Source organism: Urocitellus parryii, chromosome 3 (assembly GCF_045843805.1).
Source record: "Urocitellus parryii isolate mUroPar1 chromosome 3, mUroPar1.hap1, whole genome shotgun sequence".
NCBI classification, from domain to species: domain Eukaryota; kingdom Metazoa; phylum Chordata; class Mammalia; order Rodentia; family Sciuridae; genus Urocitellus; species Urocitellus parryii.
In genome coordinates, this window is record NC_135533.1 from 186,859,065 (window position 1) to 186,886,179 (window position 27,115).

The 27,115-nt window shown below is 39.8% G+C and overlaps 1 protein-coding gene across 3 annotated transcripts in view; it reads left to right on the top strand.

Moving 5' to 3' along the window:
• The first annotated feature begins 24,556 nt into the window (after nt 1–24,556).
• The window catches only part of Rbms3 (RNA binding motif single stranded interacting protein 3), a 665,566-nt gene continuing 663,007 nt past the window's right edge, over nt 24,557–27,115 (top strand). For all 3 annotated transcript variants that reach the window (XM_026406224.2, XM_077795653.1, XM_026406242.2), the window contains exon 1: nt 24,557–24,776. In XM_026406224.2, the coding sequence (XP_026262009.1) occupies nt 24,702–24,776 (75 nt within the window). In that variant the 5' untranslated portion in view covers nt 24,557–24,701. The remainder of the gene's footprint in view (nt 24,777–27,115) is intronic.

The window sequence follows — 27,115 nt, forward strand, 5'->3', positions numbered from 1 at the left end:
AGGTGGGATTGCCAATGAGCAGCATCAGAGATGGCTACTCTCGTATAAGTGATTTATTGAGGGAGTGCTCTCAAGAGAAACCTGTAAGGCAGTGAGGGAAGCTGACCCTAACAGGGAAACAGGCAGAGAATGGTTTCAGAAATCTGGCTGCCACCTGTTCCACTGGAGAACATTGGAGCATGGATTTTGACTTCCACTTTGCAAAAGAGCTGAGGTTTTATAGCTCCTGTTTATGAACCACTCCTCAGGAAGATGTTGGAGTGATGTACCTGTAGCTTCCCAGGCAACTCTGGGTGAGGTGCTCTTATGAGCTAGAGGCTAGCTCCCAGAAAAGATGGGAGGATAGAAACACAGGCTCGGCAAAGGAGAGCTGTCAGGGGTGGACACAGTATCTGTAATAAATACCCAAATATTCTTACACATAAAAGAAGGCAATAGTTCACATTTGTTGAAATCTCACTTTCTACCAAGGGCTGTGTTCAGTGCCCTACATGCATGAGCTTGGACCTGTCAGGGGTCTGTCCTAGAGTATGTTAAACAACTATCTTCCTGGAGAGTGCATCATAGAACAAATCCAGTCAGGGAACCAGGGAAAGAGTGCCTATTCCTGCATTTCACTGAATTTGAGAAGCACTGATTACAAGGTATGTCATTATTTTATGCTCTACTAGGAAAGAAAACAAATACCTCCTAAGGGACTATAATACAGTGCTTTCCTATCACCCACGGTGACAAATCACTTGGCAGACATGTCAAAATGTAGGAGAAAGGCATGCATGTTATTTGGAAATTCATGAATATTGATGGCCAAACAACAAGTTGGAAGAAGTTTTTTTATTAAGAAGTATACAATTTTAAATCATGAATTAATTTTTTTGAAATGAGTTCTAAACTGGGTTATTTAAAATGATCATTACTGGGCTGGGGATGTGGCTCAGCAGTACAGCACTCGCCTCACATGTGAGAGGCACTGGGTTCGATCCTCAGCATCACATAAATATAAATAAATAAAATAAAGGTATTGTGTCCATCTACAATTTAAAAAAAATGTTAAAAAAATAAAGTGACAATTATTTTAAAATACTATAGGGCATACAAATATTTGTAAGAATTATATATTCTTCTATGTCACACACAGATTCTTAAAACAATATGCGTATACTTCCTGAAACTTATATTTGCTCCAGTACATCTATATGGTATTTTCATATAGAATCATTATGTGCTCTATTCTAAGCAGAGATTATATTAATTACACCTGTCAATAGTTTATCAGTAACTCTTACAATTTTCTATAATGGTATACATCTGATATTAAACACGATGTTTTCTTGTTCACATATGTTTTAATTCTTGATATAAAACATAAAAACAAAGACTATTGATAATTTTAAGAGACTTTTCAATAAATGGGCCAATTACACAGGCTGTTGTATGCCACACAATTTTCAAAGATTACCCATTACTTCCCTGGCACATTTCAAGTAGTAGAAAGCCAAAGACAATGCCATTGATTTGATAAAAACCAAGACTTTGAGTTGTCATATTGGCTTACTCTATTACAGATTGGTGTTTCCTCATTTTCCAATATTAGTGTGAACATTATAATATGAATTATATTAGAGTGAACCTTATAAATATTAACAGTGCAATATTTTTAATGAACACTCTCTGAGCATCAGCCAAATGAAATGAAATAGCCACCCTCGTTATGCTTTAGTTCAGTTAGTTAATTGAAATATGAGAGATTTCTTTATTTATTCTATGTTAAAAAGTGCTTATTGCCTTAGCCAGCTAGTTGCTATTACCAAAATTAAAAACTATATAAATTACACAAAGCTATCCACAGAGGCTAGCTTAAAAATTACTGCCCCTGCTGAGGACAAAATGATGTCTTTGGTTGAATTACCAGATACAAAATAACAGCTAGAGATAAATTATTTTTTAGACCATTATTAAAGGATTAAAGGTAGGTCCCAAATCTCTGTTGACCAGATTCATTTTCGCCTTTATGGTTGGTATGCCTTTGCTCAGTTTTGAGTTATTTATAACAGAGGAAATTGCTGCGTTGTTAAATAAAGCTCAGAGCTGCCACAAAAACGAATCTCATTTATTGCTTTTGTTTGTAGGTTTGGTTTTCCATGCCACCATCAGAGAGCCAGCTCTGGCATCTTTTGCAAGTTATCTAAATTTTTCAGTTGGTTTATACCTAAGCTGATCAAAAAACACTCTCAATGCATATTTAAAGCTAGGGTTCAAGTTCATGTGCAATCACTAACAGTTTTTAGAACTGAAAGTCTAAGCCTTGGAATTGTTTCCCCCTTGCTCAAGAGTGGGAGGATTGGTAAGGGAGAAAAAGTTTTCATCACATAGCTTTGCCCTTAGAGATAAGCTTCAATTTTTCACCTGTCTAGGAAACACTATCTCAAAAGAAAGCCAAAAGGATAACCTTTTAAGAGAAAGTGAGAGCATCTCTCTGCTGGACCATTCTACTTGGCCCATGATGGAATTGTATCATAGAAAAACTGAATAGCTTCAGATGTTATGAAAGTGGGTCATCTCCCACTATCCTGATTGATCAGAAACTATACCAAAGTCAGTGGGAGTGGGGAAAACCCATGGAAATAACTGCAGAGCTTAGATATGTTTTATTGGCATTTTATTCAACAATAGTTTAAACAGATGTTCATCTTTAGTTGTTCTTTACTTTGAATACAGAAGAAATTTAGTTTATTTCCCAGGCTAAGAATAAGAACAAGGAAATGAGCCCTCTCATACATTTTTCCTTTTTATACATATTTCTGGCTTTAAAAGTAAAGGAAAAATAGGGATAAGTTACAGAAGAGAATAAACATCATTTGAAGGAAAAATAGGGATAAGTTACAGAAGAGAATAAAAATCATTTGTTTTTATTTGGTGAATCATTCATTTTTTAGTATATACCATGTACTAGGTATTGTTCTAAGAACTGGGGCTATAGCAGTAAATGCAATAGACATTTCTACCCTTGGTGAGCTGACAGTCTCATAGGGGGAGATAGATAATAGTAACAAACAATATGACATGCTAGGTGATAACAACTCTTGAGAAAAACAAACTGAGGTATTCACAGTGCACACAAATTCAGGGAGTACTTTTACATTTTATTTTATGTCCATCTCACCCCTGCAACTCTGCACCATGGCTCTGGAAAGAACTGGAGACTGTTGGAGCCTGTGAATGAGAAAGGGATATGTTGGAGGTATGGCTGGATTGTTTCAGAAGTGTTTGCTGAAGGTGACATTTCACATTAAAAACTTGAAGGGGCCATGGTGCATGCCTATAATTCCAGAGATCTGGGAGACAGAAGCAGGGGGATTGCAAGTTCAAGGCCAGCCTGGGTAACTTAAGGAGACCCTGTCTCAAAAGAATAAAAAATAAAAAGGGCTGGGGATGTATCTCAGTTCAAGTAGCTTCAAGTTCAAAAAACTTGAAGATGTTGCTATTTAAAGGAAGACTGTTCTAGCCAGAAGGATTGGTCTGTGCAAAGGGGAAAGCATGTTTGGCAAGTCTCAGGTCCAGCTAAAGAGGCCAGTGTGGTTGGACAAGAGTCAGGACAAGGATAGTAACAGGAGATAAAGTGTGACAAGTAATAGGGAAGGTTATGAAATGAGTGTGCTGTGCAGCCATTGGGGGATTTTGAACAGAGGAATTTGATTTAATATTTAAAAGGTCATTTTCACATCTATACAGAGAATAGACTATGGGGCTGAGGCTGGGCAAGTCTGGAAGCTGATCTTACCATGCGAATTGGTGACTACCATAGAGAGAGATGCTTGCACAGGTTAGGTCCTACTTGACTTTTGTTGTGATGCAGGAGGAAGATTACCATCTTCATTTCCCATTGCTGAGATATCCATCCATCCATCAGTTCATTCTGCACATTTTTATGGTATGCTACTGTTAAAGGTTCAGAGGAACAGTGAACAAAATATGAACATTAGTCTCATGGAGTTTATTATCTGTTTAGGAGAGGATTGACTAACAAACACATATCATGCCACATATGTGTAGTAGGTTGATATGGCTTCTAGGGGAATGCTGATGGAGGGTCAGACCAGGTGGAAGTAATGGTGGATTGTATGGATTCTGGATATATCCTGAAAAAATTCCATTTAAATATTTTCTTATATAACATATGGATTCACAAGAAGAATAAAAATAAATTTAGTTTTTGGTATTGTTATAGTAAGGGAGTATATCCATGTAGTATTTTGCATGGATTTGAGTGTGTGAGTGTATGTCTGTGTGTGTGTGTGTGCACGCGTGTTTAGGTGTATAAAGTGTTTTGTAGTTATAATCCTATGCCACCTGCTAATATATACATTTGCACTTAGTATAGCATATACCATGACATAAGGATATTCTACATCCTTAAATGTTAATTAAGAATATAATCTTTAAAACAAAAGTCCAACACTTCACAAATCACATGCATTACCCTGTTGTCACAAGTAAGCATTAGAGTAGGTTCTGTCGAGACTGGATGGCAGCCTGCGGTCTTTCAGATAAGAGCTCTCTTTGGGTTTGCTGTGCTTTTTATCTTGCTGTTTCAGAGAGCTTCTTAACTGGGGAGATTTGCCAAAGAGCTTATTCTCTGAGTTTGGTAAGGAGCCCAAGAGTTAGGTGGCCAAAGCTTTGCCCTTGGCCAGGCACCTGTGCCCTGGTTCTCAAAGGATCATTTCTTATGCTGATGAGGCTTTCCTCACCTAGCACATTTATGGATAGGCAATTCTCATGGTCAGTTGTAATTTTGTGGTCTCCCCAGAAGTACTGGCAGAATCTAGACAGGAGCCCAGCACCACATCCTCACACAGACAGTGGGAGTTACTAATTTCTTCTGGAATCTCTTCCTTTTATACCTCAGATAAGCACCCCCTCTGCCTGCCTGTCACTGTGGTCTGGTTGCCTTCCTCTCAATCTTATGTGGAGACTTTTTCATAATTTCCTGTTGGTAATGAGGTTCAAGTATTCAAATCAGCATTTGCCTGGACTGGAAGTGTCTGAGACACGTGTGTGCGTACACGTGGCTTGGGTACAATATTGGATGGAAATCCCAAAGCTTACGAAAATACTAAGCATTCTTAACTTACTGTTAGATAATTTTGTTTTCTTATTTCCTTGTGGCTTTGAGATGTGTTTGGGGGATTGTTTCTGGCATGCAACATAAATTCTAATCAGAATTGAAGCACATTTCATTAATTAGTATTACATTTGTGTGGTATGTCTCATTCACTACTTTAAATTGGCACTTACCTGTTATTTCTTATTAGAACCATAGATGCTATTCACCTGTCGACAGGCACAGCTCATCCTGGAAAATGAAGGTCTTGCCTAGTGGAAATTAGTTGAAAGAAAGAAAAATATTGACTTACTATTCTCACCATGGGAATTGGTGACTACCATAGACAGAGATAGGTTAGGTCGTATTTGACTTCGCACAGGTTAGGTCCTATTTGACTTCTATTGTGATGCAGGTTAAGCAAGAGGAAGATTACCATCTTCATTTCCCATTGTTGAGATATCCATCCATTCATCAATTCATCCTGCACATATTTATGGGATGCCCATGATACATCAGCTACTGTTAAAAGTTCAGAGGAACCATGAAAAAAGTATGAACATTATTCTCATGGAATTTATTATCTGTTTAGAAAAAGGGTTGACCAACAAATATATGTCATGCCACATATTTGTAAGTGCCATAAAGTATGCAAATGGTAGGGTAATAGGACAAAGAATGAAGTGGACATGCTGTGTTATATGACATGACCAGGAATACCTCTTGATTATGAATGGAGATCTATAAGATGGGGGGGAATTAAGTCATGATTATCTGGAGAAAAGTTGGTGCAGACAGAAGGAAATAAAGGGCAAAGACTCCAAAGTGACAGAATGCTGTTCTCCCGAGCACCAGCTAGGGGGCAGAATAATCGGGAGGGGAAGTGATAGAGATGAAAAGGAGGTAGCAAATCCTTGTGGTTTTGCTATCTCATTGCCTGCCATACCACCATTTCCCTCCTTATTTGTATAATGTGTTAGTCAGACTTTTCATTGTTGTGACCAAAATACCTGATAAGAACAATTTGGAGGAGGAAAATTTTATTTTGGTCTGTTTCTAAGGTCTCGGTCCATGGTCACCTGACTGTATCACTCTAGGTCTGAGGTGAGACAGAATGTCTTGGTGGAAGGGTCTATTGGAAGAAAGTTGTTCAGCTCATTTTTGTTCCAGAATTTTGAGATGAAACTAAATTCCCTGGTTCTGTTGACAGATGGGATTTGTTCAGGCCTCACCAATTTCCTTCTGGGTTCTTGTCTTGCAAATTGGAAGTATAAAATCCACAGACAAGAACCAAAGGGAAGAGGGAACTTAGTAAGATTTATTTAAGTGAGAAGAGTTAGAACTCCTATGATGTAGGAGGGGATCTGATAGTATGGCAGGGCTGGGACCCTCTGAGAAACTGAAGGAGCATGAAGACACCACCCCCACTGACCCCCACTTCCAATTCCCACCCTTGCAATCAAGTTCCAAAGATTTCAAATATGTCGTTCAGAGTGACAAGCATGCGTTTATTGAAATGATAGGAAAAGGAAAAGTAGACACTCTCCAGGGAGAGAGTCTGTCTGCTCAGAGGGGAGAGGGACAGACAGTATGTCTCTCCTGCACACCAGTTTTAGTGGGGATTTCAGAGAAGTTTCTAGAGAGCCCCACCCATGTCTACTTCTTGACTTTTGACAGCAGGATGGCATCAGATTTTTCAAGTCCCCACTGCTACGACTACAACTTTGGCTCATGCTAACCGGTTCTAATTGGATTCTGAACCATGCATTCTTAGAGGTTTTATGGTTAGGAGGAATCATCCTGATCTCCCTGAGTTCTGGGATCTGGTCTGTGAAAAGGGTCACAAGGTCTCCCCCTTCAAAGTAATTGGGTTTTTCTTATTGATGTTATTTGGGGCCTGTATTTTCTCTTCAGATAACAGTTAGTTTGCTGAGGAATATGACATATCCTCTCCTATTAAACCTGGCAGGGCTGCAGGTAAATTGTTTCCTGGGAAGAAAACGTGTGTGTGTGTGGGGGGGGGGGCGCATAGTGGGCCTATTTTGTGGAATTATTCCTTTAACCTCATGTTCCCACTACTCACATCTGTATGTCCCCATCAATGGCAACCAAAAAGCAGAGGAAGGAAGGGAGGGAGGGAGAGAGGAGGGAGAGAGAGAGAGTGAGAGAGAGAGAGAGAGGTGGAGTGGGGTGGGCAGAGATGAAAAGAAGCCAAGGTCAAGATGTAATCCAAGGGCATGTCCCCAGTGACCTACTTCCTCCAGTCATATCCCACCTGTCTCTAGTTACCACTCAATAGTTCATTCAAATTATTAATCAATCAAATGGATTAATCCAGTGATGAGGTGACTGCTCCCGTGATCAAATCATTGCCTAAAAGCCTTACCTCTGAACCTTGCTCTATTGGGGACCATGCTTCAAAACCTTGAGCTTTTTGTGGAACATTAAATGTCCAAACATAACATGTAGAGCTTGAAGATGTTTATGTCTTCCACAACTCCTATTTAGAAAGAAATGTCCCCCGGGATAAATAAGACCTTAGAGTTGTTATCATTGGAAAGCTAATTTTCACTATACTTCTTGGAGATTCATGAATGACCAGCAAAAATTTGATTTAAAAAATAAGGGGTAGGCGTTGCTGGTAAATTGAGAAAGGAAATAGAATGTTATTGGGGAAAAGAGTATGATAAAACAGCAGGAAGGATAACAAAATAAATTAATTTTGTATGGAAGACAATTATGTTTTTTTAGACAAATTAATTACCTTTGATTCCCCTTTTTTTTCTTGTAGGGCTCCAAATTTTTTCTGTAGTACACAGTCATGTGTAGCAGTTTTCTCTAGAAAAGAAAGAAAGAAAGAAAGAAAGGAAGGAAGGAAGGAAGGGAGAGAGAGAGAGAGAGAGAGAGAGAGAGAGAGAGAGAGAGAGAGAAAAGAAAAAAGTGATTTTTCTCTCAGGCTCAGAAAGTGGTAGGTCTTGTGTACTCTAAGCCTGTTATGATGATTCCATCTCATCAGTAAATTATTTAGGCAATAGCAGGTGACAAATTCTGTCCAATGAAATATGATCAGTCAGCTGGGAAGGGGTTTTTAATAAAGGTGTTTTATATTTTTAACAGAGACAGAATCGATAAGGCAGATTCTTCTGGATGTTGATTGTTTTAGTCAGTTTTTCTACTGTTGTGACCAGAAGACCTGACAAAAATAATTAGAGGAGGAAAAGTTCATTTTGAGGCTCATGGTTTCAGAGTCTCTGTCCATAGAAGGCCAGCTCCATTCCCTGGAACTCAAACAGAGACAGACCATCACGGCAAAAGTATGTGGTGGAGGAAAGCAAGTCAGGTCATGACCACAGAGAAGCAGAAAGAGACTGTACATGTCAAGGACAAAGTATGTAACCCCCAAGACACGCCCCCAGCGACCTGCCTCTTCTAGCCACACCCTACCTGCCTTCAGTTACCTCTCCGTTAATTCCTATCAGGGGATTAATTTTCTGATTGGGTTAAGGCTCTCGTAACTCAATCATTTCACCTCTAAACCTTCTTGTATTGTCATACACATGAGATTTTGAGAGATACTTTACATCTAAACTCTAACGTTCATGGATTAGGAGAGTTTGGGTAAAACCATTGTGGGGTGAGTGTCAACATAAGGAGATTTCTTGTCATGGTTAGGCGAAGGTCGTGGCATCATTGACTGATGGTCTATGGCTTCAGAAAGGACTTTTAGAATCTAGATCCAAGGGGAAAACCCACAAGACCCATACAAATATGTATTTCTATCTTCTTACATAAAATGATGTAAGTTTTATTTGTAATAAAACCCATCAACAACCTGTGCCTCTATCAATAGAAAATCATAAAGTATTGCCATTACATATTAGGTATTTTTTAACTGGTGCTTTCAAAGAAAATTTTTTACAAATATTGTCAGGAGAAAGTATTGCACAAAAATATGAAGGTCTCATGCAGATTTGACCTATGTGAAAAGAGAGATGTATTCATAGGGGAAAAGTCAGAAATAGACCAAATATTAATAGCAGTTACTTCTGGATGATAGGATCAAATAGGATTAGATGTATGAATTTTGTGTTTGTTTTTATGCCATTTTACATTTTAACACCTTATAGTGAAAAAGTGGAACTTCTATTGGCAGGTGAAAGTTATGAATTTTTCAAAAAAAAAAAAAACAGAAATCAAAGAAACATGAACCAGGTGCCCCACAGGCCTTCTCTAATACAACATTGAAAACTTCAAATACTTTTCATGAAACCAAGACCCACGGGGACTCTCAGTGTACCTTGTCTTACTCAAGTCTTACCTTTGTCAGACATTAGCCTTAATTTGAATACTTCATCAAAACTGTATGTTCAGCCAGGCATAGTGGCACACACGTGCAATCCCAGTGGCTTGGGAGGCTGAGGCAGGAGGATCATGATTTCAAAGCCAGCCTCAGCAATTTGGGGAGGCCCTAAGACATTTAGCAAGACTCTGTCTCAAAATAAAATAAATAAAAAGGGTTAGGGATCCGGCCCAGTGATTAAGCAACCCTGGATTCAACCCCTACTACCCCCTCCCCCCCAAAAAAAACCCCAAAAATCAAAACTAAAAAAAAGTATGTTTAAAAATCACTACTTGAAAAAAATGGTGAGAATTCTTTATAGTCTCCAAAAGGGCCACCTTTGTAGTAAGAATGATACTGTTAACTCAGAAGTGGTTTCTATGGCCCCGGCCCATACTTCCACAGACTGTGTAGAATAAAATAGTGAACTCTGGTTTTCATATGAGGTCCTCTGCTTAAGTTCAGCCACTACCTAGTGATGGCATGGAACTGTGATGGCAGTGATAGGTTGTTCTGCATGTTTGGTTTTTCTACCCCAAACACCAAGGGAGCATGAGACCTAAGCCTGCAGATGACTCCACCAAGATTGCTGCACAGGACAAATTAAAATTCAAGTCAGCTTGAGTCCTGCAGGGACTCTGGGCCTCTAAGCCAATTTAGGATGACCTGCAGAAGCCAACGGGAGGCAGAATCTGGATGTTTCAAGTAGTTTTGAGACTGGGAATGATTTTAGAATCGTTGCTATGATGGAATACTTAGAGTTAATATATTTAACATTTTGGAACACACATCAAGGGATAGTTTTATTCCTCTTCCCTATATCCTGGCATAAACATAACATATGATCCAACAGTCTATATATCTCGGAGCTCTCTTGGGGTCTTGTTTGTCTGCTGTATGAGAGGAAAGAAAATGGGAATGTTGGAGGAACAAGTGTCATGATCCGGCTGTGTTTATGGCCAGTGTGGTTATGTCCTAAGTTGTTAGAGTCTGCACCATTTTATAATCAGGGTCAGAGACAAGAACTTGGGTGCAGAACTGGGATGCAGATAGATTGCTTGGTACATGTTTCTCTGAAATACAAGTGAGGAAATGGGGAAGGTGGAAGGAGGAAAATCCAACACCATGTGCAATGTCAAGGTCATTACTTAAAAGTTTGTAGCAGAATACAAAACAAGACAAAACAGTAGGGTTGGTCAATTGTGTCAGCATCACTAAGACCATCTGAAAAGGTACAGAGGACTTTCAGAACTGTTTGCATATGGGCTGGATGCAAGAACACTTTTACCTTCTCTTAACCTTTAGTATTTTGTGTCACCTTCACACAGTTGCCCTGAACTTTCAGGCCAAACTCACACAGGTGTCTAGCACTCTTGGAAGACACCTTTGGGAGAATGAAATATGTGGCGTATGCTTGAGGTGGCACACTGTGTGGTAGGTGAGCCTCTGCTTGCATGGAACTGTTTCCTGGAGCTGAGATGGCTGAGAGGATGTGATAGGGATCATCAAAGTTCCTGGTGATGTCGACCCTTAGAAATAGTGTTTTAGGAGTTGGAGCTTGGGACAAATTGAATATGTAGTCTATATTTTAATTTACTTATGAGAACCTATTATATTCCAGATGCTGGAAAAATTGACATGGTTAAGATCCCTTATAAGATTCCAGTTTGCTATAGGAGATAAGCTTATTTAAATTAAATAAGTTACCTACTCTCATGGAGCTGTGTATAGGATGCGTAATAAGGTTTCATGGGAAGCTGCTCTTATTCCAAACTGAGGAAGACTCTCATAGGAGGTAAGAATTGGGATACAGACACGCACACACGTGCACGCACGTGCACACACACACATCTATCTATATCTTTGTGTGTGTTTCTTTCATTCAGAAGGGTGATGATTGCATGCTTCATGTGAATTATTTATCCATATTCTCGAAATTCAAATCAAGAGACATTTTAAGATTCATGGAGCACAAAAATGGACCACACAATAAACTGGCTTAGGTGAAAAGTGTACTTTCCTCCCAGATCATATGTATGCTTTGGATACTTTGATATTTTGGGTTTTCTGGTGACTTATGTTCATTGCAAAAAAGGAAGACTGCCCATAAAGCTTATGTCTAGGTTTGAATTTGTATTCCGCAGAAGAAAACCTTTGCACCTGCCACTGAAATGCATCCACGTCTGGAGTGGAATGTGCCAGCTGTTCCCATCTCCAATGGCATGCCAGGCAATCCAGCTCTGAGAGGGAGGCATCAGATCCCAAGCAGATGAAGCTGGTGGGGAAATTTCAAGTTGACAGAATGCAATTACCCAAATTGAAATTAGGCCAGGGGCATATCTGGAGGCCCTTCCCATCTGCTGGGGAAAAGGATCATCAGATATTTACTGAGGGCAAGTGGTCAGTGTCTTAGCTTCAGGAGACATTTAAGAGGCAGACACTTAATTTTAAAAAAAAGAAAATACTAAAGGAAAACTGGACCTGGTATAAAAATCATATCCCTTCCCTGGAAAACAAAACAAAACGAAACAACAACAACAAAAAACCACATAAAGGCCTTGAGAGCCTCAGCCCTTTCCGGCCTAGGAGGAAAGAAATGTTTATGGATAGGGAAGTTAAATATTTCCACATCAGCTACTCTTAGAAAAGACATGGCATAATGGACAATTGGTTATACTGGAAGTGACACAAAGAGATTTCCCCAACCAAACATATTGAATCAAATACATTTATCCCTGGTCATAGTGGATAGATCTTTCCATTAGGAGCTTACGGAACAACACTGTGCAGTTTCTCTAAGGGCCTCGGACACAATTATTATTTGTTTACCCAAAGAAGCCAGCTAATTTTTAGAGTTTGTACCGTAAATAAAGAAGCTGGCATCACACAAGCCTTTAATAACTACCTTGTGACAATTGTACATCACTTCCATAGAATCTGCAGGTCCAGGTTATTACAGGGAAGCCCTGCCTGTTCCCTTGCCACTGGTAACACGTATACCCTTCACCCGGGAGGGTGGCTTTTGGTGAGGAGATAGAAGAATCTATCTTAGTCTTCATACCCTTGTGAGCCCACACATTCACATACGCTCTCCACACTCTAGTCAGAGAGAGGGAGAAGGAGAATGAGGCATCTCAGGCCAGACGGGTCAGGGGGAATCCATCAACCTGAGCAGACTGGCTAAGATACTGACCACTTGGAACTTTCTTTGCTTACAAAAGCTAAGATACTGACCACTTGCCCTTAGTAAATATCTGATGATCCTTTTCCCCAGCAGATTCTTCTTAGTCAATTGTTGAACTGGGAACTCATCATTTCTAGCCTGAGGGAGGAATAACAAAGAGGTATCTTTGTGCCAGATGTCTCCTTTTCCAATTGCTGCCTTTTGGAAACGTGCTTTCCTGGGGTTCTCACTCGCTACTCCCCAAAGGACAGCACCAAGGAGTCTTTTCTCTACCCTTCCTATAAGCAGCTATTTGATGCCACGTGGCTAATCCTGAAAAGCTCTCACTTCTTCCCACGGTGCCTAGAGAGGAAGGAAAAGACATGAGCTGGTAAGAAATCTTACACAGCATGAAAAGGAAAAAAAAAAAAAACTTCCTTTGTTAGGGTGGTTCACTTGGAACTTTCTTTGCTTACAAAGAGGAAGCATGCAGAGGAATCTGCTAGAAGAGCCAGACCTGCATGGGTTGAGACAAGGTTAACTGTCAAATTTAATGCAATTGTCCACTTTGGGAGGGAAGAAGCCACACGAGGCCACATACACAATAGGCCTCTGAATCCCTCCCTCCCCTATAATACCACCATTTACCTGAGTCTATGGCCGTGAAGATCAAGAATCTCCAAGTCTCATGGGTTTTCCACTAGTTTTTCCCACCACATAGTGACACACCATCCCAGAAAACCTCCCAAGATGAGCTCAATCCAACCAATGGCCCATCCTGGCCATATTCGGTACAGTTCACTTGTGAGAAGTGCGAGCATTTGAACATACATGGTGACTTATGGCCCTAGCTTTGCCCGTTTTTGATGAATCAGCCTATACAGATGTCTTCACCTCTTCGTTTTTGTTTCTTTCTTGGTCATTTATGAGTACCAAAGTTTATCTTTCACAGGGGAAAACAGAACACATGTGAGTTAATGTGAATCCAGAGCTCTACAAATGTTAAAAACTTTGGCATTATGGTTTAGAGGCTTAACTTGTACTAACTGCCTCTTAGTTTTACTAACCCTATATAACCAGCCATCTTCTGCACGTTTTATGTGAAAGCTGGTTTTCTGGAAGGGGTGAAAGTTGTAGGAGTAGGGAGTGAAATAGGTGCTAAGTTTTATTTCCTACTAAATAATTCTCCTCAAGGTGGGTAAACCTTTAGTCATTAAATGGCAGAAAACGAAGATTCTACGTTACAAGAACAAATCTCTAAGTGACAATTATTTGTCTGTGTTCTTAGCATTTACGAGTCTCGGTAAACATTCAGTACATTTATGTTCCCCCCATTACCTTCGGTCATAAACTTCCTTAAAGAAAAAAGAATAATTATGTCTCTTGACTGCATAATGAGCACAGATGTTCAGAACACTGAAAGGCTCTGGTGGCACAGGTCGGGCATGCAGGCCGCTAAGGGGCCAAGTGTTTTCAAGGCACTGGCAAAAGTGGCAGGCTGACTGTGTGTCCATGATTTAGTGCCATTCATGGAGGTGCCATGTCAAGAAGGCAAAGCAGAACTTCTGGGACATTTTTGGAATTGAGTACTGCTCCAGCACACAGCTTCAGGGAACATCTGGGAGTCTGACCCAAGGGTGATGACCCCATGCTACAGATGCAAATCTCACCATCAGTCCCCAGGGCCAGACAGTGTTCTCCTGCAGCCCAAAAGATTCAGTCTCATCTTAGTTTACTAGCCAGTGGTTCAAGGTGTCCTGAACTATGGAAGTCAGAAAATGACCTTCAAATCTAAATGCAACCCTCATTTTATACCTGAGATAACTGAGGGTCCAGCTGGAGAATGGATCTCTGTCATGTCTGTCCCTCACAGCCAAGATACCTGACATGTCCTGGCTTTGATACTCTTAAATAGCTCCCTTGTGTTCAGGAAGGTGGTGCAGGTTACAAGATAAGGCATTGATAATGAAAAGAGAATCAGGAAAACAAGAAAAAAATATTTGAAGGAATGAAGTGTTTCCTTCCTAGTTCTTGTGGATTTTACTGCTCTTTGTATTGCAGTCAGAAAACAAATCAGTGCAATTTTTCTGCACTAGAAGTATGCAAATGAAAATGAAGGAAAATCAGAAAATTGTGTATTTCCTGAATCAGTACTTCTCAAACTAATGGTGAAAGACTAATTTGGGGGGTTGGGGTTCCAGTTGACCTCAACTGATAGTTTTTGTGAAATACCATAAAATTATTAGAAAAACAAAATGCAAAAAAAGACTTTCAAAATTTATAGAAGTCCAGACTTTATTACCTAGAGACAAGAAACATAAAATTGCAATGAGGTTGCTAGACACTTATTCTTGATTTTGATACTGGATGACCATGGGTACCAAGTTGTTGATTGGCACTTGTCTGTGCATCACACTACATGGTTAACATTGCCCTGATCTTTTCTCTTCTCTTATGCTCATTCTTCTGGTATTTTAAAATGAGCATGTCTGTCATTAGTTTTTAAGTGAGTTTTGCCATTATTTTGATATAAAACTAATGACTCTAGCCTTTAACGAAAGAATGAAACCTTTCTTAAGTTGACATCTTATATCAGGAATAGAGATCTAGGTATCTATCATTGCAGATAGCATCTTATTATTATTATGTTGACTAACAATTGAAGAAAAAATAAGTTAAGTTTCCCTCTGATTAACAAGAAAGACACTAGCTTAAAGCTATAATTAAAAAAAAAAAAAAGAGCTCCTGGTATAGAATACTGCGTGGATACAAATCAGGGACATACTGTGGGTTAAGACTTAAGAGAGAATTAATTGAGGGACATGTTTGGTTTGCCCACTTTGAGTGTAAAGATAATTGAAATATTAACCATTGTCATTTGTCATTAAATTTGGACTCTCTACCAAATCCTTCTGAGTCCTCTGAAAAGCCTATAAACCGTTTCAGTGCATCAGTTAGGAGCAATGTTGCCAGATTTAGGAAATAAAAACAGAACGGCCAGCTAAATTTGAATCTGACACAAGCAATGAGTAATTTTTAGAAGAATAGTTCAAATATATCATGAGACTTACCATCTAATATTTGGGCTATAGCTATGTTTGAAATATTTAGCTATTTTCTGAAATTAAAATTAAGTTGATATGCTGTATTTTATCTGGGAATTCTATTTAGAAGGCTTTTGGCCTGGACTTCTGGCAATCTGTTTTTTCCCCCCCGCTAGGAGAAAGAGTCAGCCCAACCAAATTAAATCTAGCCATATCGACCCAACTTGCTTAGCTGTTGGCAACTAGAATCTGGAAGGTCAATAAAAAGTGATGATATTCCTTTTAGAAAAATATGTTTCCCTGTGGCAAAGCAGCTACACATTTTCCCCTGCTTTAAGGTTTTCGTTGTGTGTTCTCCAATGTGCTGGTCCACTACTTGGCATAGGTCAGGGCAGTAAATGTGCTTATGAGAACTACCACTGGAACCTATCTGTAACCTCAGAGCAGGTTGGCTTGATGAGCTGCAAGAAGTGGAATTCTTTGTACAGGAATATGGTAGGGAGGCATAGTGATAGAAAATGTTTGCTTATGGGACACATGTAATTTATTTTGATATTGTCACTTCTGGACTTTCAAAAGTTTCCTCTTTGCTAATAATAAAAACTATACTTTTGGAATATACTTACCTAAAATTTTCTTTCAAAAAAGTTTATTTTAAATAATTTCATATATTCTCACTTTTAGATAAGTTAGAACAAATTTTTATTTGGGTAAATTTGTTTACCCAAATAAAAAAGTTAAATGACCAATTACCCCAACCAAAGAGAAAAATCTTCACTGTTATTATTTTGATGTAGTTCTTCTATTCTCTTATCTTTGTGTTGTTATTTCATGGTTGAAAACCTACTACATATTTAATATTGTATTCTGATAGTTTCCATTAGTTACTCAGCCAAAGAATTTTCTCACATTGTTAAACTGTTTCCTAAGTATCATTTTAGTGGGTTGAATCAGAATCTATACTGTGCTTTATTTAACCAGTGTGCTAGACATTCAGATCTTTCCAATTACTTTTATAATGCTTATCTGGATGATTTGTTTTAGTTTCTTCGACTTACTGGGTGAAAAGAATGAAAAATTTGAAGTTATATATTTTATTAACCTGTTAAAGTTATTGTAAATGACATTAAGAATATATAGAAGTGTCCACTTCACTGGTCTTTTTAGCTTCCATATTTCCTTTAATTTCTTTGGGTTCTCCAACAAAACAGAACCCGTGTATGGAGAAAGGAAGAGAAAAGGGCCAGGGGGGCGGCGGCGGGGAGGAATTAATGTAATTAGCTAGGTGACTTTTAGTTTGAACCCAGCAGTCAGGTAAGTTAGCAGTCTGGAGACACAGGGGAGAGATGACATTGAGTCTTGAGTTTAGAAGCGGTAAAAATGCAGAATTGCTTCCTTTTCAGGGTATCTCAGTCTTTAGTTTTAATGCCCTATACTGATTGAATGGGAGTTATTTGTGTTATGAAGTGTAATTTGCTTCACTCAGAGTGTACCAATTTTAATGTTACCCCAAACCAGAAACTGACCTCACAGCAACATCTAGATTTCTGTGTGATCAAAAAACTTGGCACTATAATTTGGCCAGGATGTGACAATGAACCATCTTATCTGTTATCCAAACAAGATGGACACTCTGGTGGAAGGCCAAGCTCTCTTTCCTCCCAGTTCTCTCTCTATGAAGACTGAACTGAGTTATTTAGTTATTCTGTGAGTTCCCCAGTTTGAACACAAAGGTTTTCTCAGCCAACTTGGAAACAAAGCTTTTAAGATTTCCATCAAATGATGCTGAGGAGAAAGTTGGCTTTGAACCCCATCCAGACATGAATCAGGAATATTCCTCTACCATGTTGTACATGGGCAAGCTTGGCTTGGGTAAATTCTCTCCATCTCAGTTTTTCCAACTGTAAAGCATGAATAATCACAATTACTTCCCAGATGATTTTGAGTTTTAACCGAGGGAACATTTGTAGGTCTCTCGTACAATATCACATATGCAGTAGACCATCTCTCTGTGAATTCATTTCTTCCTTGTCTCAGTCACTTTGAGCTGCTATAACAAATTCCAAAGACTAGGTGGATTAAGTAACAAACAAATACTTCTTACGTTTCTAGAGGCTGAGGAGTATAGATCAAGGGGTTAGCAATTGTGGTGTCTGGGAAAGGGCATGCTTCCTTGTTTGCACAGGGCAGTTTTATCATTATATCTTCACATGGTGGAGAGAAAATCACATGTCTAATGTCTCTTCTCATAGGGGTACTTGTCCTATTCTTGCAGGCTCCACCTTCATGCACTATCTCCAAAAGATTTCACCTCCTAACCTTTCATAGTAGAGAGGATTTTAACACATGAATTTGGGGGGACATCCATACCACTCTTCCACATTCTTCCTTTCTCAGTCAATCTCATTAACCCATTTTCAATAATCCTTATGGTAAACCTTTCCCCCTTCAAATGATCAGTATAATAGTGGTTGTCCTATATGAAAAGATTTTAAAAATATCTTTTGGTACTTGCTTGATTTTCCCTTCCTTAAATTCACAAAGTAATGTACAACAACCAACAGTAGATGAGTGAGGTAATCATAGATGGAACCATTCATTGATTTATTTAGTATGTATTAAATTCCAAGGATTATTCTATATGTTGGGATATAATGTGAATATGATAAATTCCCTGCCCTGTGAAACTTAGGTATTAATAAGAAAGATATTCAAATAAGAAAACCAACAATTATGTACGCAATTTGCAAGTGATGCTGTATTAGTTGTGCTAGGGTAGGACACTCTGTGTTAACAATCACCAAATGTCACTTGTAGAACATAAGCAAAGTTTGTTTTTTTGTGAATGGTCAGTGGCTAGTCCAGGCACCTACCCAAAGTAATTGTTCTCAGCTTTTCAAAGTACTTTGTTCTCATTGTACAGCACATGCTTCCACCAGAGAAGAATTCAACCTCAGCAGCCCTCAGCAGCTGAATCTTTTGTGTGGGGGGGAAAGGGGGTGGGGGTGGGGTTTCGGGGTGGAACCAGGGATTGAATTCAGGGGCAGTCAACCACTGAGCCACATCCCCAGCCCTATTTTGTATTTTATTTAGAAACAGAGTATGGCTGAGTTGCTTAGGATTGTGCTTTTGCTGAGGCTGGTTTTGAACTCACAGTCCTCCTGCCTCAGCCTCCTAAACTGCTGGGATTATAGGCATGCACCACTGTGCCCAGCTGCAGCTGATTCTTTTAAATGTATTGAAAGGAAAGTGTTCCTGCCCCGAAGCTAACATGTACCACTGCTGCTTCATGTTTTATTGGCAATAGCAGTTCACAGGACTGTGCCCACTCTCAGTGGAGTAGAGAAATGTAAGCCTGGATATTTCTAGTATGAAAGGAGAACTACTGTGTCCACCTCCAGTATTAAGTGCCATGAAAAATATGTAGAGCGTGAGAGGATGGAGGATTTAAAATTTGTACAAAGATAACAGAGACAAAATAATCATGTGCTTTCATGTAGAGTATTACATAAAACTATAAGTATGTATTTCGGGCAAATATTGAGTGGATATAAAGAAAACTAGTTAAGAACTATTGTTATAAATCGGTGCTCAGACCTGAAAGAAACATTGAAGTCATTCATGACAGGCTAAAGTTTGGAAAATTTAGAGTTGTAAGCGTATTTGAGAATAGGGAGATAATATTTAGATTGATGTCTCCTATTATTTAGACATATAGTAGGTGCTTGAGAAGTGAATGATATTCATTATTTTGAAGTCTGGCTTTTCTACCAGATTAACCATCTTGAACTATCATCAGTTATAATTTTGTCGTGTTACTTAAAATCATCTTCCAAAGCTAATTTTATTATGTTTGTATCAATATTTTTATGTTCAATTATAGCTTCAGTTTGGAACAGGTATGCTTAAATCGGTAGTTGTCTATTTCTCCTTATTTGTCTAGGGTATTTCCCTAAATCATTGTTAAATGTTCAGTAGGAGAAAGAAAGTTCTAATACTACTTTAAGTTGGATTTTGCAATCAACCACCTTGTCTTTTTTGTTGTTGTTGTTTGTTTGTTTTTTAAGCAACCTTGATGTTTACCATCCCTCTGCCAGCAGCTGTGTTAAAAAGGGATTTCTCCTATTTGAATAAAGAATGGGGGAAATGCCAAGATTAAAAGAAAATATATTCAAGGTCATGAATATTCTTAGTGATTGACTAGTATACTTGCTTTCCAAGATGCAGCAGTAGAATTAGAGTATTTTCCTGCTCATTTGTTGCTCATTTATTTTGCTTTGTAAATAAATAAATACCCACAAAGAAAACTCAGCTGTCCTTTCTGTGGGTAAGTCAAAAGGCAAACCAGAAGAGTGTCTCTGTCTCTTCCCATCTGACCTTTATTGCAGTTATCATCCCTTCCCAACAACTGATGGTGTGTCTGAGGCATCATCTCGACCCTGTCAGTCAAAGAGGCCCGATCTGTGCATCACATTGAGTCTGTGAATGTCCAGGCCCTTTGATGCCCTTTGCTGCTCCTGCATTTGTAGGGAATTTGGTGGTGAGTTGGCAAATGGGACACAGCTGGCTTCTGATTTAGAGAGTGCCTTAAACCAGTTACCTCCTACCTTAACTTGATCATTTAAATGGAAAGCGCTACTGCTCCAACAGAGCAGAAATGATATAAAAACTATTTCTGACATCAGTATCTTGCCTCCTGGATTGCCATGGCTACTAGTGTCTCTAAGGGGAAAAGAAATAAAAAATAAATAAGAACACAGCTTTTATAATTCTCACAAGTGTAAACCCACTTTGCATTACTTAAGAAGCGCTTTAAATGCACAATGACTGTCTTAAGCTAATGACAATTGATGCCAGACCATTACAATAATCCAATGAAATAGAAAAGGGTTTTGCAAAGTGGCAATTTGTGTCGAAATTGTTGACAGCATCAATACATGGTGGGATCTTTACATATAAGTGGGCTACCGCTTTGGCTGAGGAGTTATTTACTTGGCCTTTTATTTGTAAATAATACAGTGTTCTTTTACTTTTTCAGGGAACATCTAGGATAGTTATTAATTAAGAACAAGGACATCCTTTTTCCATAGTGCCAGGATTTGCAAAATCAATCCTGGATGCTGGTCTTACAGGTGTTGGGATTGGGAAGACCTCAATAGGTCATTTAGGATGACAGTATTCTGGAGTTGAACATGCCCGGATCCAGACTATTTGGATGGAGTCCTTACTCTCATGCAAACTGCCAGCAGTTTTGCTTGCCATACCAAATTCTACCAAGACCAGTGTGATCTGGCCCAAGGGCATCTCTCCAGCCTCACTTTATGGTCATCTCTCCTCATTCCCTTCATTCTAGCCCCAGTGCCATCCCTATCCCATTCTGAGGGTACATTTCCTTTGCAGCCTTTCTGTATGAGCTTTTCCCTCTGACTAGCATTTATTGAGCAGATCCAACATGTTAAAGGTGTATAAATAAATGCTTCCTGTGATTATCTTGGTTGATTCTTATACTAACCCGGTGGAGCGAACAATGACATTTGATGGATCAAGAAATGCAGGTGGATGGATGCAGCAGAGGCAGTACTAGAGCCCAGGCAGGTATTGAATAAGCCAACAGCACCCAAAACTCAGGGAACAGTTCATACCCTCCTTTTAAGTTTAAGACTCTTGTAGGGAGATCATCTTTCTGACTATACTTTAAAAGGTAGAATCCATGAGATACTGTTTCTCTTTTCTCTGCTTTGTGTTTCCTTACAGTATTGGCTATCTCCTGATCTCATACTATGTATTTATTTGCTTATTCCTTTGTTCACCCACTAGAATAAACACCTTGTGAAGGAAAGACCTAGTTCTGGTCCAGGTGTCTCTATATTCTTTATACCCATGTCAGCTTCTGATCCGTGTCAAAGAACAAAATGTACTGAAGAAATGAGTTCCGCTAAAATTATATATCACATATAAAATATTGTGTCTTTCAGACATTTACTGAACACGCATTTTGTGCCAGATTTCATGCTGGTTTTTTGGAGATAGGATGATGAACAAAAATGATGTAATACCTGCCTGTCCCAGAGTTTATAACATCAGGGAAGAAGCAAGCAGTCAGAATAAGCATTCTGTTAAGACGACTATAATGCATGTGGGGAAAGCAAGGGTGTAGAGAAAACTACTCCAAGGAGCGATGCGTGTGCTAAGATCAGGAGGATGGGCTGAGGGGAGGAGAGGCAGAGGGAAGGCCTCAGGATTTCAGTATCAGGGATTGAACCCACAGGCACTTAACCACTAATCCACATCTCCAGCCCTTTTCTAATATTTTATTTAAAGTCAGGGTCTCACTAAGTTGCTTAGGGTCTCACTAAATTGCTGAGGCTGGCTTTGAACTTGTGATCCTCCTGCATCAGCCTCCTGAGCCACTGGGATTATAGGCAACTCCAGTGCAGAATGTGTGAGGCCAAGTTCAAGGTTTGAGATGAAGCAGGAAGCAAGGGCCAGGTCATCAGGTGTCTTGAAAACAGTTCCAAAGAGTCAGTACTTCATGGTCTGAGCAATATGATGCCACAGGAGAATTTTTAAAATCAATGTGGTATTTAATATCAGTTTATTGCTGTTAGCTGGGGAAGTTGACAGCACTTCCATTTTATAGGTAAGACAACTGAGGTCCAGAATGACACATTAAAAAAATTGCACAGCTGATTCAATGACAGTGTTGTCAGGGCTCCTAAAGCTTGTCTTTCGCTCTCCTTCCTTCCTTCCTTCCTTTGGATTATCATTCTTGACAAAACAAAGCAAAATTATTGGCTGGGTGAGGTGGCACCTGCCTGTAATCCCAGTGGCTCAGGAGGCTGATGCAGGAGGATCATGAATTCAAAACCAGCCTCAGCAATATAGCGAGGACCTAAGCTACTTAGTGAGACCCTGTTTCTAGATAAAATATTAAAAATGGGCTGGAGATGTGGATCAGTGGCTCAATGCCTGTGGATTCAATATCCCTGGTACCAAAAAACAAAAACAAAAAAAAAAGAAAAGCACAATTTTTACCCACCATCCTCATCTTTCTTCAAGGAACACACAGGCTCTCATGCAGCTTCCAGAAACCAGTTTCCCTGAGTGGAAGCCAGCTGCTTCAGGGGTGATGGGGCTTGTACATGGACGGACACCATGTGTGCATGGAGCCCCAATTCTGTGCTTTGGGCCAGGAAGCTGGATTTTTACCAGGAACCTTTTATCGGAAAAGGCGATTCTGGACTCAGGAGAACAGAGCCAACTTGACAAAGTGGAGAGGCAGAGTATTGGTCTGCCCACGCTTTGGGCATGCGTGAGCATTCCCAGCAAAACACAGCTGGCACGTCTAATTTTAGCCTCACCACTGCCTTGAAAAGGGACCCTTTAAGAAAATATATTTTTCTCCGAAACAATTTGTATTATAATGTAGCAGCTGATAGACATGTCAGAACATTATTATTGGTGGGGAAAAAAAACTCTGCCAAGTAATTATGATTTTTGTGGGGTTTTTTTCCTTGTGATGATATCAGTAAAGTGATTAAAGCATCCACGAATCAAGAAAATTCATAAAGCGAGAAATGGAGATTTTATTTATAAAGAAGCTAATAAATTTAGGCGATGGGAGAAATGCTGATTTTATTTATAAAGAAGCTAATAAATTTAGGCGATCACTTCCTTTCGTGTTTTTTTTTGAATGGATGTAAGCATAAGAATGATTATTTCTGATATTATACATTGGTCCATCTACTTGTACAATGTGTGGCTTGTTAGTAACAGCCCTGGAGTAGACCCTGAAATTTCCTCCCTACTAGCATCCTCCTTGTCTTCAGGAAGTGAAAGGTCAGTTTCTCATGGAGGTCCTGGATTTATCTGGCTTTGTGTGTGTGAACCGGTTTCGAAATCACCCCAAACACACTTTATTTCCATTCAACTAGCAAGGTTAGGTCCTCTGTCTTCATTCTTATTATTATTACTGGTCTGGCTTTGCCTTTCTCCTCCTTCCTCCCTCATCCTCTCCTCCCATCCCCTGGTCTTCTATGTTTTGTTCAGCAGTGTGGCTTACCTCAGAACTTGGCAAGAACAGAAAAGAAGGCAGCTCTCTCTCTCTCTCTCGTGGGGTAGATGGAGGGAGGGATAAGAAATAATCCACCGCCTGCTTTTGAGTTCTCCAGGTTCAGTTCCAGCAGCGGCGGCAGCTTAGCTGCAAAAAACTGCTCTGCTATTCCAGATAGCCAGCAGAGGGAATCGCAACTTTGCTGGCAGCAGGGGTTGAAGCAGCCCTTTTTTTTTTTTTTTTCCTTGGAGGAAATACTGCAGCCTTCTGGACTGCGTACGCTGCTCCCTGGAGAGGCTCTCTCGGTTCCACCCACTGGCTGGAAGGAGGGGAAGTGAATGAAAGGACAGGACAAGCCCCGAACACCATGTCACTCTGGGAGGGAGACAGCAGCAAGTAAGCTGTGCAAGGTTTTCTTTTTTTTTTTCTTTTTTCCCTTTTCTTTTTCTTTTTCTTTTTTTTTCCTTTCCCTTCTTTCTTTTTCTTTCTTTCTCTCTCTCTCTCTCTCTCTTTTTTTTTCCCTTTTTCTTTAAGGTGGGGAATGAGACAAACAGGAGACAGGAAACTGATCTGCAAGGATTCGGAGTTGTGCTAAAAGGACTTTGATTTTTTTTTTTTTCTTCCTTTTACAAACGCTGGCAATTGACATCACCACAGACAGCCTGCTTAGAGAACAAACTGCCTCATCCCGAGTGGACCCCGGCAGCTGGGAGAAGCCAGGCGAGATCTGAAGAGGCTGTCCGTTTTTTTTTTTTCCCCTGCTGATCTCACTCCCCAACCTTTTTTTTTTTTTTTTTTTTTGGTGTGTGTGTTTTTGTTTTGTTTTGTTTTGTTTTGATATTCTTGCCGTGTTGGAACTAGCAAGTGGTGAAGTGGTGGAGTCTCCGAAGCCTCATCAGTCATCGGACTGTCAGGAATAGTGGTTTAAGAGGAAGCTCTTGGCCTGGGGCACTATACCCTGTCATCCAGTTCCCTGCCTCGGAGATAAAGATTCCAGCTACATGGGCAAACGCCTGGATCAGCCACAAATGTACCCCCAGTACACTTACTACTATCCTCATTATCTCCAAACCAAGGTATGGCTCAAGCCACGGTCTGCTAATCAGCGTGGTATCGTTCTGCACTCGGGATGGGAAGCAGACAGGCATGTGAATTACTATTTAACCCTCACCCCTATCACCTCTTCCTGCTTCTTTGAAATGGGTAACATACCAATGGAGTTAATGAGGCAGAGGAAGATAGAAGAAGAAAGCAGCAAACCCCGGAATTGTAGCTTTCTGTTTAAGGAGTGATAATAGTTAGACTCGAGTTCCTTTGTTATTTGGAAGCATAAATGTTCCCTGTATCTGTGGAAGGTCCTTTGCAGAGGGACAGGGATTTTAGAAAGGAGATCACAACGGTGATTATCAGGCACAAGAATATAATTTCAGGGACTTTTTTGGTGAGCTGTTCTTTGTTTGTGGCTCTCAAAGGGTTTTTCCCCACTGGAGAGGAGGACACACCAGGATGGGGGTGACTCAAACTTTTAATCGCTAAGTATGGAATGAAAGGAGGATGTGGGAAGGCATGGGGTACCTACCAAAGTCTCTTTGAGTTTGTTTGGCTGCCTTTGTATGTTTTAGTTGCCTTGCGTACTTTATTTTGTATTGAGGGTGACTAGGATGCCAGAGGCTGAATTTGCTTTCCCATGATGGTCTTCACTTTGGGACGCTCTGTTTTTCTGTGTGAGTCGCCGTCAGGAGGCCTGGGTTCTTGCAAAGGCATGGAATGTAACTGATAATAATTGGACTTGAATTGGTTAACTACTTTAGGCTTTGTGAGTGAGCGTGTGCTTAAATGATCATTAGGGGCCCACGTAACTAAGCAGTGGGCAGTGCCAACCCTGAACTTTATCCTGCAGTTAAGACATGACAGACTCTCAGGTGTGAAATCACTGCTCCAATTTGTCAATTAAATTGGTGGCGGGGGTTGTTTCTGGAGTCACCACCTCAAGTGCATGGATGATATTATTTTGCAGCTGCATTCGCCAGACCCTACCATCTTCTTAATAAACAAATATGCCCAGTGAAGAAGGCGTGCCTGCGTGGTGTGGGCAGCCAGCAGTACTCACTGCTGTGGTTAGGCTTTGGTAATTCATGCTGTAGTTATCTCTCATTTCTTCTTTCTCATCAAACAATGCCCATTTGTAAAGCCGACCAGGCAGCAGACTTTCAGTATTGTATTAAGGATCATTGCTTGTTCTCTTTCTTTCTCCCCCCCCCCCCACTTGCTCTGTGATTCGCCTTGCCCCTCCAAGGTCGACTAGCATTGCTTTTTGCCTTTGTGAGCATTTAGTTTGTGCTGTTGCTGCTTAAATAGACCAGCCCTCCTGCTCAGTGCCTTGAGTTTTAACTCCTTGGGGGACTGAGTAGAGAATGCCTCCTGCCATTCCTCAAGGAGATGGCAAAGCAAGGACGAGTTAAAAAGAGGGAAATTCACAGTCATTTTTCATCCCCCAAAGAAACAAAAACAATAAGCTCAAGCGTTGCCTGAAAAATATTGAACATTCCATCCCTTTTACTCACTTGGCTAAATTTTTCCAAATGTTTCAAAAATCGTGCTTTGTTTGGGTCGTTCTTTTCTGTGATTGTGTTTACCCAGAAGAGAAACTTTAGGTTGAAATGAATGAAATGATTGTTTTTCTGCATGAGATTTAACCTTCTATTAGTAGAAAATAATGAATGATGTGCATATTTTATCAAAGATACAGGGTGTTGTATGAGCTACACCAGTATAGCGTGTGTGTGTGTGTGTGTGTGTGTGTGTGTGTATGTGTTTGGTGAGTGTGTGTGTTTGTGTTGTGGCTAAAGGAGGAGAAGGAAATGGTGGGGGAAAAGAAGAGAGCCTGGAAACTACAGAGGGAGTTTTTAAAAATTGTTTTGGGGTCCTACGTAGTTTAGTGGTATGTAGACAGGCAGCATCTGGATCTTGTTACTTTCAAGCTAACCAAAGGCATCAACTTCTGGAACATTTTTAAAGAAGTTAGATCCATTAAGCATCATAAGCTGATATTCAGGTATTCAGGTTGGGGTGGTAGGGACTGTAAGATCAGCTAGTTTGGTGGCTATCAGCCTAGTTCATATTGATTATTGTGTTGTAAAATTTCCACAGTGCTGTGAAGTTGTTGAATATGAGCCTCTGGAATGACAGACATTATTAATGTTCCTGAGAGCTGAAGATGTGAAACTTGCTCTATTTTGAATCTTGGGTTCAGAAAGGCTGGAAGGAAGTGGCAGTGTGCAATTGTATTTTAACATATGGGGACTTTCTGACAGTGTTAATCCTATACAATAAACCATTCTCTTGCCCAGGGTAAGAAGAAAACAACTGGGTTATTTTCTTAACACTTTTTGCTCCTTCAACATTTATCTCTCTA